We start from the raw sequence: 19,102 nt of genomic DNA, 5'->3' as shown, positions 1-19,102 counted from the left end.
GGCCCAGTCCACCTATATTCACACTTCACTAGGCCCAGTCCACCTATATTCACACTTCACTAGGCCCAATCCACAGTTGATTGTCTTTTCAAGAAGTGTTTGGAGACTGAAACATTGAAAATACATCACACATATAACATTACATATAACATTAGGCCTAGTGAAGTGTGAATATAGGTGGACTGGGCCTAGTGAAGTGTGAATATAGGTAAAAATTGGAAATGTTAAAAAATTAATAATGTAAATAATTTACAAAGACAGGAAGGGAAGAGCATAGCTGAAAGGATCTGTAATGTTAGTTGCGTTTCCCATTATACTAGAAGCGCATTCTTATTTCCTGCACAACTTTTTTGAACCACCAACCACAATACTTTATCCTATAGGAGTCTCCTTAAGTAGAAAAAAAAGTGTAAAAATGGGGCAATATATTTAGAGTCTTTAAGCTGTTCATCAGTGAACTAGATAATAATATTATGTACTTTGAATTTAATTCTAAAAGGACAAAAATTAGTCCCCACAAATTATAAGATTATTTCTTTGTAGCTTACCTTGATATACTTTTAAATTCAAATTAACTTATATATTCTGTATCCAAATATGCTCATTTTTAATTCCTATTTGCACCTGCCCTACTTTCTAACACGAGGAAAGAGAGTTTCCACTTCACTGTTCTGTATCCACATAAAATGGTTTTCAATGTCACTTCCCAATGAGTTTGTAAGTGTTTGAAAGACCTGACTTGGAAGTATATGCAAACATGTTATACTTCAAACAGCACAGGAGATTCAAATGGTTGATATTTTGTTTTAAGAAGTAATTTTTATCTATTCCTTGAAATTTAGTATAATAAGCTTGATCTTTTATGATTTACAAATAAGTATTTTCAGATAATGTTGGTTATAGTGACTGTGAATTACAATTATAATATAATTAATATTTTTTAAAGTTGAAGTAGTTATTGTTTCCAAAAGTATTCTGTTCTTTTGTGAATAGTTGCTAATCCGATTGATAAAGAGGAGGCTCTGGTCTTTGGAAAGGGATCGACAATTAATTTGGTAACTCCTGCTTTATAAACTTTAGAAAAAGCCATTAAACACTTTTAAGTTTTAGCTGAGTTCTCCTAATTCTGATTACAACTGTAATTCACAATGACTTTGCCATCAGAAAGATGATTTGCAAGTATTTTATTAAGAGTAATGTAAGATTACTTTCTTAGATCTCATTTCTTATCTCATTATGTTAGTTAGAAATACATTTTTCTTTTTTATTATTTTTGGTTCTCTACACTAAAGAATAAGATAGGCTAAGAGAAAATATTCCTTATTCTTTAGAATATAAATATTTCCCATTTTATAAGGGATGTATCAACCATGGAATCCATTTAAAATTACTGTCGTTCTTCATTCTTACTGAAGCTTGCCATTTTTGAAAAAGAAAGTATCGGATGAAATAACTTACACTGAAGATACTGCTAATTCATTTGCACTTCTGGGTAAGTTCAGACTGTCTTAGACGGGGATATAAGACAGCAGGACCAATCTGAGGGGAAGAGCGCATCTGCTTTCCTGGCTTCCTTAACGGAATCCCCCCACCAAGGCTCCTTCTTTCCTTATTTTAGTGGAGAATGATCATGGTGTACTCTGTGACAGTTATGGAGCTGTTTGCTCCTGAGGTGTTTCATGATAACAGCAAGGCCCTCCTCTGTTCTTCATGTTGAAAGACTGGTTTTTACTTCTTTGATTTTTTTTTTTTTGACTTGATGTGTAGCTTAGTTGTGTTTTTGTTAATCTTTCTTTAGTTCTTTGAAAGGTTTATACGCTATCTTTTGATCATATTCACCCCTTATCCAACTTTCCTTAGTTCTACACCCAACTTTGACTCTCCGTTTGTTCCCATCAAGATCAGTTTGTGCTGTCAAATATTGCTGAACAGGTTGGCTTTTACTGGAGCATGCACTTTTAGAGAAACCAGTCTCCTCTATGAGCAGCTATCAATTGCCAAGAGCTGTATAGCTGGGGGAGGGGGGAGGGTAATTTCATGTCCAACTTCCACGAAGTATTTGTAGTCTTGGTAAACACAAAAATGTTTTCACATTTGAGCTCTTATGCTGAGTTGCTGAAACCATTGAGTTCACATACATTGTTCACTGTATGCTCCAAACTTTTAAATAAAATCAAATATGAAAAATGTCATAGAAGGATATCTATTTGTAGCTAGGCGCTTTTTCTTTTCATTTTTTAGAAGTAGAAAAATAATTCCCTAAGAAATGCGATCACATAAAACATTTTCTTGAGGTCCCAGGGAGTGGAATGGCCTAGTGTGGGATGGGGTGGAGGTATGGGATGGGGAGCAGTTGGGGGGCAGACTGAGAGGGGATAAAGTCTGGACTGTAAAAAATGGATTAAAGAATAAAAATAAATAAATTTAAAAAAAAAAGAAAAAAGAAATTGAAACAGAAGAAAACTCCAACATTTTCTGATAATCATCCTCTGGGGCATAATGATTTCTTTTCTAAACAAAGTATGTTAAATTCATAGTTACTAGTTTATGTCTCTATTTATAAAAGTGTAATAACAGACAAATGATCAGTAAACTTTTAAAACTATTTCCTTAAGTTGTTTTCCAAGTGGTGTTCCCCATACAAGAAGATTTTAAAGGCTCACCCAAAGTGAATAAAAAGCATGTTTATTTTAACATTAAGTATTACTTATTTTTGTCTAGCTTTCAGTATCTTCACCTATAGTTACTCAGGGAGAATTTCCTAAATTTCAGCTCCAACAGAAGAAGTATCACAAAGACTAGACTAAATACAGAGAATTAAAGAAAACCTTAAGAATCAAGTAGGTCCAGAAGCAATGGGAGATTTCAACTTTGTCATTAGCAGAAAAGTTAAAAAGGAGGACATTCTAAAAGATGACATACTAATATTTATTAAAAAATAGGTTTTGTTGGTAATATTTTTTAGGTGTCCCTGTTGGCCCTGCTATACTAGAATGTTACATCCTAGAAAACTAGCAGACATTCTAGAATAATCCATGATCTGTCATCCTATTATTCTTTACATACTGACACCCTGTTAGTAACAGTACATTGCTGTGCCACTCGGGACAGTATGAACTCCTGACTTCTTACATCACTGATGATGCAGTGCAAATACTGCTCTGTTTAGTGCCTTTTTTAATTTCTAGAAAGATGAAGTAAATGAAAGTACACAATATAAAGTATTTTTAATAAAATATATTCATGACAGTTACTAAGAACCCCCAGGTTCTACCATGTAAGTGTTAGGGTTTCTTCTAAATGATGTGTAGATATTTCTGACTTGGCAAAAGGGTTATGGAAATAAATAAGGGGAAAAGTTGATACTCTGCTTTAAAATATTAAATCAGGAAGCTGTAAGAAATATTCTGAATTTGTGGGAATTGAAAAGATGGAGAAGCAGATGAGCGTTCCCCATACTTCCTGTTTGACTAGTTTAATTGTTCTCTTGCCTGCTAGTATTATTTTTTTTATTTTTTTATTTTTTAAAACACTGACATTCTCACTCCAAATGAAGCTTCCAACATGATGTGTAAGGAGATATTCTTGACATTATTAAGGGTCAGCTTTCTGGAGGAGATGTTGCCAATGCAAGAAGGAGGCCTGCCTTGTATGTTTCTCCTGTCCCCATGCTCCCTCACACATGTCCACTCTGATAGAAGTGAATATTACACGAGGTCTAAATGAAAGCCCAGGCTTAAAAGGATTCTTTGTTCTTTTATGCTCAGAGCATCCGATGTGAGCCTGTTAATCCTAAAGCTGATTGTGCTGACTCTGGCTGTCCTTAGGGATCCGGACAGCAGCCTTCAGCATCTGGGGGGGGTGGGGGGCATTCTTGGTGAATTCAAACGAGTGAATACAGTCCAGTTTGAATTATTGAGGTAGGCAAAAGGAACTCAGTAAGTATAGGTATGGCTGAAAAGAAATCCTGTGTCCTTCATCCTCATCCAGAAAACTTGAACATAAAATTACTACCTTTGAGCCAAAGATTGCCGCAGATTCCTTCCTGCTAGTCTGCCAGCAAATTGAGAGCAAAGCTAATATGGAACTTTACAAATACACCATGGAACACAAATTTCTGAGTCTAGTTAGAAAGACTACTAACCTGTATTTTATCAAACAGTAAATACCACACGTAGTACTTAACAATATGCTAGACGTTATTCTCAGCCCTTGTCTCATATGAAATCAATCTTCATGGCATTCTTAAATGTGCTGTTATGCCTGTTTTATGGATAGAAAAACCAAGGTACTAGTTTACAAAGGGAGAGCCAGTTTACAAAGGGTGTAGCAGAGCCAGAATTTAATCTTAAATAACTTGGCTTCAGTATCTGTGTCATTAGTATCATTCTGTTCTTTCTGGAAATGGCAGGCTGAAATGATTGAGATGACAAATATATAATGATAGACTCAAAGGATTATGTAGCCACATGTGCATGTATGTTCACATATACTGTCATGAACTGTATCACCTCATTTCACCCAACAATAGAACATATGTAAGATGGTGGTTCTGTAAATCTGTCATTGATTGAAAAAGTTCTATTCCCCTATTGAAGGCATAATTTGTTGTAGTGCAAATCATTATCCACATATTTGTGATGAAAATTGCTAATTATCTGAAAAAATAGCAACATAGTTATATGAAGTTCATAACACTTGGGAAGTGGCAAGTCACTGTGCTCATGGATTACATATTTACTATATTTTATCATCTGGAGTGTACTTACTACTTACTATTTTTGAATTAACTGTGAAATAGTATGCTGTTTGCCAGCAACAACTTCCTACATCTTACACTCACTATATATCTCATTTTCTCTGTTCTCTCTTGAACATAATGTAACATCATGGTTGTATAAATATTCATATAAAAAACAATACCTAGCAAGAACTTTTTCAACATATACTCTCATATGAAATAATGCATAGCGTACATAAGATCATACATGCCATTATATGATGCAATCTCAATATCTAATGAGATCTTAATTATTATATATCAGTATTATATGCTTACATTTTAAATAAACTTATAACAGTTATTATATTGCTTTCCTTTATCCTTCTTGCAGGTGAATTAATGAAAATACCAAGTTCTGCATTAAGGATACAAATTTGTAAATGTATTGTTGACTTCTATCATGCAGAACCACTAAAGAAACAGATTCCAGGTAAATTTTTCATTCATCTTTCAATGATAACTCTTGTCTTTGGGAAACAAAAAATAATATCTCATATTTAACTAAACCTTCAACAAGCTCAGGCTCATAGATTCAATACATAAAAAGAACAAATTTGCATACCTTTGGCCTCCTATCTAAAAATTGTTTAAGTTTTCTTTTCTGTTTTTTGTTTTTGTTTTTGTTTTTGTTTTTTTGTTTTTTGTTTTTTGTTTTTTGTTTTCGAGGCAGGGTTTCTCTGAATAGCCTTGGCTGTCCTGCAACTCACTCTATAGACCAGGCTGGCCTCAAACTTAGAAATCCACCTGCCTCTGCGTACCAAGTGCTGGGATTAAAGGCATGTGCCACCACCACCCAACTTTCTTTTGTTTTTTTTTTCAGTTTGGAAGTTTATATCAAATTTTTATCTTGATGATAAATATTTATAGTTGATAAAGGAATATGAAATTTACTTTGTCACCAATAGTATTACTTAGAATTGTAAATAAAATTATTCTCATTACTATCAATCCACCCAAGTAAATGTTAAATTACTAACACAGGTGCCATTCTCTATTATGTTTGTGGAGAATTCTGTATGTTATAGATAGGAAATGTTAATGTATACTTATGGATAGATTATATCAAGCATTAGTCTTAAGAGTGTATAATATTATTTAGGACATACTTCTTATCTTCATTGATTATATAATTTGCAATTCTATAGTAAGAGAGAGAATAAATAAATGATATAGCAATTTTTTATTAGATATTTTCTATATTTACATTTCAAATGATATCCCCTTTTTGGGTTTCCCCTCCGAAAAAGAACCCTATTCTCTTCCTCCTCCCCCTGCTCACCAACCCACCCTCTTCCGCTTCCTGGCCCTGGCATTTCCCTACACTGGGGCATAGAGACTTCACAGGACCAAGGGCCGCTCCTCCCATTGATGTCCAACTAGGCCATCCTCTGCTACATACGCAGCTGGAGCCATGAGTACTCTTTGGTTGGTGGTTTAGTCCCTGGGAGCTCTGAGGGTACTAGTTAGTTCATATTGTTGTTCCTCCTATGAGACTGCAAAACCTTCAGATCCTTGGGTCCTTTCTCTAGCTCCATCACTGGGGACCCTGTACTCAGTCCAATGGATGTCTATGATCCTCTTCTTCTGTAGTAGACGGGCACTGTCAGAGCCTCTCAGGAGACAGCTATATCAGGCTCCTGTCAGGCAGCACTTGCTGGCATCCACAATAGTGTCTATATTTGGTGATTGTATATTGGAAGGATCCCAAGGTGGGGCAGTCTCTGGATTGTCCTTCCTTCAGTCTCTGCTCCATAGTTAGTCTCTGCAACTCCTTCCATTGGTATTTTGTTCCCCGTTAAAAAAGACTGACGGATCCACACTTTGGTCTTTCTTCTTGAGTTTCTTGTGGTTTGTGGATTATATTTTGGGTATTCTGAGCTTCTGGGCTAATATTCACTTATCAATGAGTGCATACCATGTGTGTTCTTTTGTGATTGGTTACCTCACTCAGGATGATATTCTCCAGACCCTTCCATTTCCCTAAGAATTTTATAAATTCATTGTTTTTAATAGCTGAGTAGTACTCCATTGTGTAGATGTATCACATTTTCTATATCCATTCCTCTGTTGAGGGACATCTGGGTTGTTTCCAGGTTCTGGCTATTATAAATAAGGCTGCTATGACCATAGTGGAGCATGTGTCCTTATTACATGTTGGAGCATCTTCTGGGTATATGCCCAGGAGTGGTATTGCTGGGTCCTCTGGTAGTACTATGTCCAGTTTCTTAAGGAACTGCCAAACTGCTTTCCAGAGTGGTTGTACCAGCTTGCAATTCTACCAGCAATGAAGGAGTGTTCCTCTTTCTCCACATCCTTGCCTGCATTTGCTGTCCCCTGAGTTTTTGATCTTAGCCATTCTGACTGGTGACTGGGTTGTTTTGATTTGCATTTCCCTGATGACTAAGGATGTTGAACATTTCTTTAGGTGCTTCTCAGCCATTCAGTATTCCTCAGTTGAGAATTCTTTGTTTAGCTCTGTACCCCATTTTAATATGTTTATTTGGTTCTCTGGAGTTTAACTTTGGATATTAGCCCTCTATCAGATATATGATTGGTAAAGATATGTTGGTTGTCATTTTGTCCTATTGACAGTGTCCTTTGCCTTACAGAAACTTTGCAGTTTTATGTGGTCCCATTTGTCAATTCTTGATCTTAGAGCATAAGCTATTGTTGTTCTGTTCAGGAAATTTTCCCCTGTGCCCATGTGCTCGAGGTTCTTTGCCACTTTCTTTTCTATTAGTTTCAGTGTGTCTGGTTTTATGCAGAGGTCCTTGATCTACTTGGACTTGAGCTTTGTACAAGGAGATAGGAATGGATCAATTTGAATTCTTCTACAGGCTAACCAACAGTTGAGCCAGCACCATTTGTTGAAAATGCTGTCTTTTTTTCTACTGGATGGTTTTAGCTTTGTCAAATATCAAGTGGCCATAGGTGTGTGGATTCATTTCTGGATCTTCAATTCTATTCCATTGATCAACCTGCCAATCACTGTACCAATACCATGCAGTTTTTATGACAGTTGCTTTGTAGTACAGCTTAAGGTCAGATATGGTGATTCCACCAGAAATTCTTATGTTGTTGAGAATAGTTTTCACTATCCTAGTTTTTTTTTGTTATTCCAGATGGATTTGCAGATTGCTCGTGAAGAATTGAGTTGGAATTTTGATGGGGATTGCATTGAATCTGTAGGTTTGCTTTTGGCAAGATGGACATTTTTACTATATATATAATTATATATTATTATAGTCAATATATTTATATATATTGGTTTTGCAAGACAGGGTTTCTCTGTATAGCCCTGTCTGTCCTGGAACTCACTCTGTAGCCCAGACTGACCTTGAACTCAGAAATTCACCTGCCTCTGCATCCCAAGTGCTGGGTTTAAAGGCATGCACCACCACCTCCCTGCTCACTTTTACTATATTAATCCTACCAATCCATGAGCATGGGAGATCTTTCCATCTTCTGAGATCTTCTTCGATTTTTTTCTTCAGAGACTTGAAGTTCTTGTCATACAGAACTTTCACTTGTTTAGAGTCACTCCAAGGTATTTTATATTATTTATGACTATTGTGAAGGATATTGTTTCTCTAATTTCTCTCTCAGCCTGTTTATCCTTTGTGTAGAAGAAGGCCACTAACTTGCTTGAGTTAATTTTATATCCAGCTACTTTGCTGAAGTTGTTTATCATGTTTAGGAGTTCTCTGATGGAATTTTTGGGGTCACTTAAGTATACTATCATATCATCAGCAAATAGTGATAATTTGACTTCTTCCTTTCCAATTTGTATCCCTTTGATCTCTTTTTGTTGTTTAATTGCTCTGGCTAGGACTTCAAGTACAATATTGAATAGGTAGGGAGAGAGTGGGCAGCCTTGTCTAGTCCCTGATTTTAGTGGGATTGTTTCAAGTTTCTCTCCATTTAGTTTGATGTTGGTCACTGGTTTGCTGTATATTGCTTTTACTATGTTTAAGTATGGGCCTTGAATTCCTGATCTTTCCAAGACTTTTATCATGAAGGGATGTTGGATTTTGTCAAATGCTTTCTCAGCATCTAAAGAGATGATCATATGGTTTTTTTCCCTTTGAGTTTGTTTATATAGTGAATTATGTTGATGGATTTCTGTATATTGAACCATCCCTGCATCCCTGGGGTGAATGGATGATTGATCATGATGGATGATTGTTTTAATGTGTTCTTGAATTCAGTTTGCAAAAATTTTATTGGGTATATTTACATTGATATTCATAAGGGAAATTGGTCTGAAGTTTTCTTTCTTTGTTAGGTCTTCGTGTGGTTTAGGTATAAGAGTAATTGTGGTTTTATAGAACGAATTGGGTATAGTACCTTCTGTTTCTATTTTGTGGAATAGTTTGAGGAGTATTGGTATTAAGTCTTCTTTGAAGGTCTGATAAAACTCTAAACTAAACCCTTCTGGTCCTGGGCTTTTCTTTTTCTGGTTGGGAGACTATTAATGACTGTTTCTATTTCTTTAGGGAATATGGGACTGTTTAGATCATTTATTTGATCTTGATTTAACTTTGGTACGTGGTATCTGTCTAGAAAGTTATCCATTTCATCCAGGTTTTTCAGTTTTGTTGAGTATAGGCTTTTGTAGTAGGTTCTCATGATTTTTTGGATTTTCTCAGTGTCTGTTGTTATGTCTTCCTTTTCATTTCTGATTTTGTTACTTAGGATACTGTCTCTGTGCCCTCTAGTTAGTCTGACTAAGGGTTTATCTATTTTGTTGATTTTCTCAAAGAACCATTTCCTGGTTTGGTTGATTCTTTTGTTTCCACTTAGCTCTTTGGATTCTTGAATGAAACGCGCGCGCACACACACACACACACACACACACACACATACACACCAGCTTAGTTTCTAATATGCTTAACTAGCTCAATGGCTGGACGCTTCTAAACCTCCCTACAACTAGTACACATCCCCTTTGGTTCCCTAGACCCATGAGGGGAAGTGGTCCTTGAGGCTGTTTCCCCAGGTTCTTTTATGTTGGCAGTGGCAGGCCTTTATGTCTGATCTCTCTACATCCCTGTCATGGTGAATTTCTCCTTCCTCTTCCAATTGTCCCTTGTTCTGGAAACCTAAAAGCCTTGTCCTGGCTGTTGGCAACTTTATTTCCCACTCAGAGCCAACTGGGGGCAGGCTTCCTTTAGCCTATTTTAGCCTATGAGCAGGACATTGTAAAGAGGTGTTTTGGGTAACACAATTAGCATGAGAACCCAAGCCACTACAATTAAATATGTGGTGTGAAATCTCATATAAACAGACTGGAGAACACAGTGAAGGGTGGGCACTAACATGAAAAGCATCAGGGAAGACAAACAGGCTTGAAATTCACTGAGTAGAAATGAAAATTGAACCTGTCAGTGGTTGAATTAGTCAGAAAATAAATCATGTCAGCAGCAAGGGACCCAGTAGAACACTGTGGGAAGTGTCATACTGAGAACGCGAAAGTGGAGCCAAAGAAAGAAGAGAGGTTCAAAGGACCCAAAGGCTAGAAAGGTTCAAAAAGAGGGAGAGTTTTGTCTGTCACCGCCATCATTAAGATCCCATGTGTGCTGCTGGCTGCAGGAGAGAACAGCTATGGAGTGAACCTGGGACACCAAGAAGGCAAAAAATGTCAAAAAAGAGAAAGCCAGAACATTGAAGCGAAAACAAAAACCTCAGGGGAAACCTAGAAGGTCAAATGGTAGAGAAATTATGGACATGAATCAATGGGAGCAATGTAGAAAAATGGAGAGCCGGACTCTAGGTTTTATTCTGAACAAGAGAATTCCACATGCCGTAAACCGTGAGAAACCTGTATTGTGGAGAATTAGATATTGGCTTTTTCATCTCCAAATGTACCCTCCAAAGCTCAGCCAGCTCATACTAGAATAGATGAGTGTCAAGAGAAAAGAAGAACCACAAAAATGGATATAAAGAGCACAAACAACCATTGCAATACCCAGAGTTTCCAAAACACAAAAGGGCACATCGTGATGAGAAGCCATATATAAATAAGCAAAATGGGAAGGCCTATATGAGATTGCCAGACATTCTGACATAAATCCCGTAGCACATGGTAGAGAGAAACCTATATATGTAAGCAATGTGAGGCGTATTTGTAAGACCTTTGGCTGTTCCCCTTCACTTCTAATATGTGAAAAAAATTGTTCTGGGGAGAAAGTCTGAGCGTAAGCAACGTGGAGTAGCATGTGGTTTACCTTTTATTCAGAGACATGCATGAAATTACACTGCAGAGAAGTATTATGAACGTAAACAATGTGAGAAAGCCCCCAAGTCCATGTTCCCTTCAAGTGTGTGAAATAACACACTGGAGGGAAGCCTTGTATTTGTAAGCATCAAACACATTAAGATTGTCACAACAGTTAGTTTCAAATACATGTGTTGAAATTAGGCCCTGGTTCTTTCTCCCAGCCCCATTCTCCCAGAAATAAGACTCAGACTCAAAATATATTTTCAAATACTTTAGCCATATAGCTAGGCTCTTCTCTGATTTAGATATAACTTAAAATATCCCATTTTTTTCTAGCCTACATTCTGTCACATGCCTGGTTACCTGTGCTCAGGTACCATGTGTCCATCTTGTCACATATTTCAGCAAATCTTCTGCCTCTGGCTCTCTCCCAGAATTCTTTCTCCTCCCAGGTGTTCTACCTCTGCTTTCTGCCTAAGCCATAGGCCATAGACTTTTTAATTGACAGGTGATGCATCCATATAATATACAAGATATTATCTGTATAATTCCAATTTTTACTTCAATAAAAGGCTCTTTTTCTAGCTAATATAAATTGAATTCGATTATAACAATTATGAAAGCATTTATGTATTTATAATATCAAATCCTTATATATTTGGCAAATTAGAGTATTCTGTCATCTATCCTATCTTGGTGAGGTCAGAGCTCTGTATCTAAATCGTTTTCTATTCTAACTTGTATTACAAACTTAAAACCATCTTCTTAGACTTATAAAATCTTCTTAGATCCTAAACAATTTAAGCTTATAGTAAGACTATGAATATCTAGTCTTCAGTCCCATCAGAAAACCGAGAAGGAATAAAAATTAGCAGAGTATGTAGGAAGTGTAGGAATGCAACTTCCAAAAATTATAGAAATGACAGAGACAGCTGACCACCTCGAAATTCTCTATAATGTTGGAGCATCTATCTTCAGCCTTCTGGCTCAGAATATCTGACAGACCTTTTGTGAAGCCAGAAGTATGAAAGATTTGCTTACCCTATCTTAGCTGAGCTTAACAGTCAACTATCCTGTATTCATTTGTCCTTATTGGACAGTATTTAATCTGCAGATGAAATTAGGTCATTTTCTTTGCCTAGTAGCTGGCTTGCTACAGTTGAAGCAAGTTGAATGCAGCCCCTTTGATGTTCATCTTCATCTTTGAAATGGAATGGGGGTACTGTCAGGTTCAGACCTGTCTCATAGTCAAAAGATCTTTTAATAATGAAATAATTTTAAATACCATATTCTGTGAATCTCTGAGGCTTTGAAGACCATCTATCTATTTATAGCATATTTGAGTTGTCAAATATTGTTTATTCTTAGCTACTTTCTATTTGAATAACATCAAAAAATCATTTTATTATAATTAAACTATTATCTTGTATGACCATGACTTTGACTATTAATTTGTATTACTTAATTATTTTAAACAGTTTGCTGTAGCAGCCATTAAACAGACTGCAAATAAACCTTGTAACTTAAAATGAGTTGCATAGGCATAATACCTATATAAGAGTCGAACTATACATATGTCATTTTGTAACAAAATTAATCTTAAATTTCGTATCAATATACAATGATTTATACCAATGAAAGCCTTAAACCTGTATCACTATACAAAATATTGTATATTCTATTCTTATATAGACTATGCACTATTCTATAACAATATAACAAAATACAACCTTAACTGTGCATCTATACATAAAGATCTCTACCAAAGTAAGATTATGGCTAAAAAATTTTTTTGATTTAAGAGTAGATTCAGTCATCTACCCCCATTTGTCTAATTTCTCATATTTCTATACCCCCCTTTTCATCTTAAACACCTTCCCTTTTTCTAAGAGAGAAAGAAAGAGAGAAGAGGAAAAGAAAGAGAGAAATGCCTGAGTCTGAGTTCCCTATTTAATTTTCTCCCTGTCATACACCATAATGATTTGTAATCATCCCCTAAAATAACAACATCTCTATATCTCATGAAATGACAAAACCTTCCATCCTAATATAATGACGGATTGAAAACTTCACGCTAATGTCATACCTAGAAAGTGGTAGTTAATGTCTGAGATCTATTGATGAAAGTGACCTCATAGCATTATGAAAGGGTCATGAGAACAGAAGCAGTCACTTCAAACCCATATTTAGAGTTGAAATCATAAAGAAGACAAGATGTGGGACAGCTTAACTGGAAGCAAACTCAAAGGACAGTTATTTGGGTTTTGTTATTAGCTTTATGATGTAGAAATGAAATTTGTAGGCAAACAGTTAGAAGCTCCTAAATGGTAAATGGAAAAGCAAAATCCTCGAAGCAAACATGAGAAGTTGTAATTAGGAACACAAGCTTAGAATTAGTTCAGCAATACAGAGATGTCTTTTAAAGGAAAGAAGATAGGACTAACAAGATGGCTCAATGGCTCAAGTTGTATCTACCAAGGCTGGTGATGAGTTCAATCAACAGGACCCATGGAGTCACAGAAAAGAACCAACTCTAAGGTTGGCCTCTGACCTCTACACACATGCCATAACACACATGGGTCATGGCACATATTGCCGCAGATATACACCAAAAGAAATAGATCAAATTACAATTAAGAATATCTTCTGCTCAAATACTTGGCCCAAGAAGGACCCACCTGGAACCCTCAGGACAGAGGAACTGAGAAGCAGTCTGGGATAGGATCCTTCCAGTTTCTGTCTGTGCTCTGGAACTGACCCTGAGTCACAGCTCTCCATGCCCAAATTCTTCCCAGAGAGAACTGGGCTCCCAGGAGTGCTGACACACAGGCTTACAAGAGGGACAAGCCACAGTCAGAGACAGCAAGACCAGCTAATGCCAGAGATAACCTGATGGAGAAAGGCAAGCACAAGAACTTAAACAACAAAAACCAAGACTACTTGGCATCACCAGAACCCAGTTCTCACACCACAGCAAGTCCTGCATACCCCAACACACAGGAAAAGTGAAATTCAGATTTAAAATCATAGCCCTGTATTCACAATCATTTACTACTCTTCTCTCATTTACTACTTATATGATGTAATCCTTATCCCTTGAAAGAGCTGAAACAGTACTTTTTCCCATAGAGTGAAAATGTAAAGTATTTGTCCACCATGCCTTACAGAGAGTTAGTACTTACTGACAGATAGTTGCATTTGTTTGTTTTGTTGTTAGTTTTGGTTTGGTTTTTGTTTTTTGTTTGTTTGTTTTTTAGAATTTAAGATTGTTTCCAAAATCTGTGCATTTATTTCAAGGCCAAAAACAATGGGGCCCACAGGACAAAACTGGAATACTGCAAATTAAATTTTATTGTACACAACCATGTCCATTTATTTTCATATTATTTATGGCTTTCTTTTTGCTATGATACCATGCTACAACATCTAGAGCTAAATAGTTAAAATATCTTAATAATCTGTAAAGAATAAGTAAATAACATCTTGCCCTTTATAGAAAATGTTGTCCATTCCTGTACTGTACAAGTTATAAATGTCACACGTCCTTTAAAATGTTTTTGAAATTGTCTCTCTTATTAAATGATCATTTTGTGAAATAACTGTCCCTGTTGCTATGCTAGGCTTCCAGCAGGTTAGCTCATCATACAAGATTAAAATGGTAGAGGTCAGTGGATTGGCAAAAGCAATGGTCCAGTCAGTGCTCCTGCTTGAGAATCAGCTTGTTGAGAAACTCTGGGTCCTTAAAGTTCTGCAGCATCTCTCTACTTCTGGTGTGTATGGTATTACTGAGTTTAAGCTTTTCATTGTCCGACATTTTGTTCTAACCGACTATGTAGTATAAATAGTTTGTTAAATTCAATTTCCAGGAGTTAATTGCACTTTAATGGTGACAGCCCAAGCAGCCAGCAGGATCTGTGCCCACATCAATGACCCAGATCCTTCAGGACAGCTTTTATTTCGTTCATCAGAAGTTCTTTGGAATTTACTGGAAAAATCTTCAAAGGAGGAAATTATACAACAGCTTAGTAACTTGGAATGCCTGCTGTAAGTGCATGTAGATGGATAGGAATGTCTTCTACCCTGAAGCATAGTCAATGATGGATAACCACAATTTTGAATCTGTGTGCTATTAAATTCTGATTCATCTCAAGGCTGCATTTCATGAAATCTCCATACTAAGATGTAATGGGTGGTCTGGTGCTGCTATGTATTCAGATGCTAAATACTGGATCCCAAGGTCTGGTTGCCCCTGAGGAGGAGATCATGACAACAAATGATGCTGTGTAAACTTTGCCCCTCAAGTTATCCCTGATAGGTTAATAAAGATGCCTACAGCTTGGGTTGGGCAGAAGAAAGGGGGAGGAACAAAGATTCCTGGGCTTAGGGTCTAAGGCAGGGACCATGAGAAGGAGAGAGGAGGAAGGAAATCTCCATGGAATAGGTGGATGGTGAGAGCACGGCTCTGAGGGTTGGCCTTATGGAGTAGATGCACCTAGGAGGAACATGGTGAGTGCTCTCTTGAGGATCACCACAGGGAAGTAGACAAAATAGCAGAAAGAGCTGATATCTGCCCAAAGCTTATTCTAAATCTAAAGGTCTCTGTGTCTTTTAATTGTGAATTAAATGATCTAAAGTGGGGGTAGAAACCCCTAATAGATATTTAAAGGCGACAAGGGGATATAGCAAAACCCCATAATAGTATTGCCCAAACATGGGGCATAATTTATAAAAGGAATTATTTAAATATAATGTAATCAGTGAATTAATCTGATAGCTACATTTCTTAGCCAGCTAATTCCCCAATAACCACACAGAAAGACTAAAATTTATTAAATTGCCTTGAGCCAAATACTGAGCCATTATTACTCCATTATAAACCTCCAAGCTAGTCAGTCTTCCTCCCAGACAACATTCCCATCTTACCTGAATTTTTTTTTATCCTTTCTTGATCCAGCTTTCCTCTTCTGATAGTTGTTCCACCTCTCTTACAACTCCCTCCTTCACTTCCGGACTTTTCTTGGCTCCTCCTTAGAAGTCTCACCTATTTTCTCTAAAGCTCTGTATTTGGCTGTTGGCTTTTATTGGCAAGGCAGAGAATGAATGAAGAGCATTGTTTATATAATTTTGAGACAGGAGCTTTTAAGAATAAACACAGCAAAGCCATGTCCAGATTGAAACAAGATATGAGGGCAAAGTAATTAGCATTTGAATAACACAATGGCAAACTTTACACAATTAATGGAATCATTATGCCTAAAATAAGAAGCTATATTTTTGTTGTATTGTGAGTTTCGCGATAGGTTTTATGTAGTAAGACTCACCTGGAACATGCAATATAACTGAATGAGGATGGTCTCCTTTTTCTTCCCCAGTACTGGAATTAAATACAACTATGTGCCTCTATGCCCAGGAGAAGTCACACTTGTCTCTAGGATGCTCTAAAAGTGTTTTATTATATAGATAAATTGTGCCTCTACAGATGGATAAAGTAAAAATTAGACTTCTAAAACTATTTATTCCTTAGGTTTCTGATTAGTATTTACTACCTTTCCATTTGTATATTTAAAATTGTCAATAAAATGTGCACAACTTTTCAAATAAGTTTCAAATAATTCACTTGTTTAACACATGGGTTTATTGTCTGTTGTGCTACAGTCAGTCTGATATTATAATAATATAACTAAAGCCTAGGGGTGGTAAGCAACATACTTTTAATCTCAGAATTTAGGAGGCAGAGGAAAACATCTCTGTGAGTACATAGTGAGATGCTATTTTAAAAATAAAAAAAAATAAAATCCAAAGAGATGGCTCAGCAGTTAAGCTTTTGAAGAGGACCTAGGTTTGATTCACTGCACCCACATGGTGGCTTACAACCACTCATAACTCCAGTTTCAGGGGATCCAGTGCCCTCTTGTGACCTCTCTTGATAACACACATGCACACATAGTGAAGACATACCTGAAAGTAACACACACACAGAGAGAGAGAGAGAGAGAGAGAGAGAGAGAGAGAGAGAGAGAGAGAGAGAGAGAGAGGGAGGGAGGGAGGGAGGGAGGGGGGAGAGAGAGAATATACATATGTGTGTATATATATATTCTAAAATAAATTTTTAATTAAAATCTAGAATGGACCTTCTCTTATAGACAAAAATAAGTATATAAGCAATTAAAAGAAAGTATACTAATCATAATGAAAGAGATTTCTGCAAGGTATCACATCTTTTTCAGAATAATATGGATGAATGTATTTTTGTTGTCATGTGACCCCAAAATCCAACCCTATTGTCCTAGTTAGCTTTAACTGTTAATATGGCATAGTTTCTAATTGATGAAAAGAGAGTCGACAGAGAAGGGCTGGTCATATCAGATTGGCCTTTATGTCTGTGGGTAAATGCCTTTATTGTAACTAGTATAAGATGGCCCAGCTCACTGTGGGTAGCACCATTTCCCAGTCAGTGGTTCTAGACTATACAAGAAAGCTAGCTAAGCAGCGTGAGCCTATGAGTAAGCCAGCCAGTACAATGGTTTCTGCCATTGAGTTTCTGCTTGGGTTCCTTCACTGACTTCCCTTTAGTAATGGACTGTAACATGGAAGGGTAAGCTAGATAAATCATTTCCTCCTTTAAGTTGCTTTGGTCACTGTTATATCACAGAAAAGAAACTAGAACACCTACTGATAAGAATGAAACTTTAAAAAGTGAGCAACTTTATTCAGATCTCAGCAAACCTGAAGACTTAGCTCTTCTCTAGCTATTGGTGTTTTCTTCCACTCTTTTGATGTCATTCCCATAGAAGCACAAGCTAGGCAGAGTGAATGCCTAAATAAGAAATATAACATTATTACAAACAAACAAAACTGCAAATGGGTCCCAAGACGCAAAAACTATGACCGTCTACTAAGACGTCTGACCTGGAATTGGGCTGGTTTATGCTTCCTTGTGCTCACTAACCTTAGCAGGATCTCAGCAATTAGGAGTCAGTCACAGAAAAAGATTTTTGCAGAGGGTATCACACATGGGAAAGAAGAAGTAAAAATCAGTTTTTGGGGAAAAACTGAGAGAAGTTGAGTATGATGAGAGCAGAAGAGTAAAGCAGACTGCTTAGAGCTGAGGCTCCAGCAAAAGCAAGAACCAAGCAGCAGAGCCTTAGGAAACCTTCTGGGAGAGAGGACCTAGCCTAAGAATAAAGAGAAGCTTTGGATGGTTCTAACACGAGGCGATTAATCATGTAAAGCAACCACATCATAGCTGTATGCAGTTAGATTAGTGGGTTCTTGTCTGGTACATTGTGAATTAGAAGCAGACTGGGAAGGATAACAGAAGAGCAATACTTTGGGCAAAGTCTAAAATTAAAAGTAGGATTTTATTGATAAAGGCATAAGTATTTCTGTAGGAAAAATGTCTTAGTTCAGCCTTCAGAGATTCAGAGATTTGTAGCTTGAAAACATCAGTAATCTTTTTCCCACCGTCTTACAGAGTAGAAATCAGTTCAGGGTGCCAGCATGGCTGAGCTCCAGTAATCACGCTCTTCCAGATAGTAGGCTCTGACTCCTCGTTTCAGGGAATGAAAGGGGCAAGAGAGCTCTTGGGCCTCCTGTCTTGAGGACGTTGATTACTTTATAATGACTCCACCTTTGTGGTCTAAATGCTTCCCCTAAACCCACTTTCCCAATACACTTCATACAAGGGAGGGTTTCAACAAACGAATTTTGAAGAAACACAAACATTTTGTGTATAACAATGTCCTTTTCTAACATTTTATTTTCTAGGGCTTTGAAAGAAGTATTTAAAAACCTATTTGTGAGGGGGCATAGTCACTATGAGCGTCAGCTTAGAAATGATATATTAGTTATCACCACAATTATAGCTCAGAACCCTGGAGCACCGATGATTGTGAGTACACATTGATCATACTAACTTTAACAGTGAAAGTGGTGGGGGTACTCTAAATTATGTTTTAGTATTTATCTGTGTTTCTTCACTGCTAAACTGTATTTTAATGTCTCAATTGTCACTGCTGCACCTCCACCTCGTCACTCTGTTGTGCTCTGCTGGAAGCCCATCATTGGCTCTGTATTTCAGCACTTCCATATTTATTATT

General features: G+C 36.8%; 1 protein-coding gene across 3 annotated transcripts in view; it reads left to right on the top strand.

Moving 5' to 3' along the window:
• Cfap69 (cilia and flagella associated protein 69) overlaps window positions 1–19,102 on the top strand; it is a 77,128-nt gene that overhangs the window by 18,886 nt on the left and 39,140 nt on the right. For 2 of the 3 annotated variants that reach the window (XM_031379968.1, XM_031379969.1), the window contains 5 exons: window positions 1,416–1,492; window positions 5,115–5,213; window positions 14,624–14,773; window positions 14,870–15,047; window positions 18,771–18,894. In XM_031379968.1, coding sequence (XP_031235828.1) covers window positions 1,416–1,492; window positions 5,115–5,213; window positions 14,624–14,773; window positions 14,870–15,047; window positions 18,771–18,894 — 628 coding nt within the window. Of the gene's footprint in view, window positions 1–1,331; window positions 1,493–5,114; window positions 5,214–14,623; window positions 14,774–14,869; window positions 15,048–18,770; window positions 18,895–19,102 lie in introns of all 3 variants that reach the window. The other variant, XM_031379970.1, reaches the window with a different exon arrangement.

The sequence above is a fragment of the Mastomys coucha genome, unplaced genomic scaffold, assembly GCF_008632895.1.
Source record: "Mastomys coucha isolate ucsf_1 unplaced genomic scaffold, UCSF_Mcou_1 pScaffold19, whole genome shotgun sequence".
Lineage (NCBI taxonomy): Eukaryota > Metazoa > Chordata > Mammalia > Rodentia > Muridae > Mastomys > Mastomys coucha.
The sequence above is the reverse complement of the archived record's forward strand: the minus strand, read 5'-3'. Positions and strand labels throughout refer to the sequence as shown.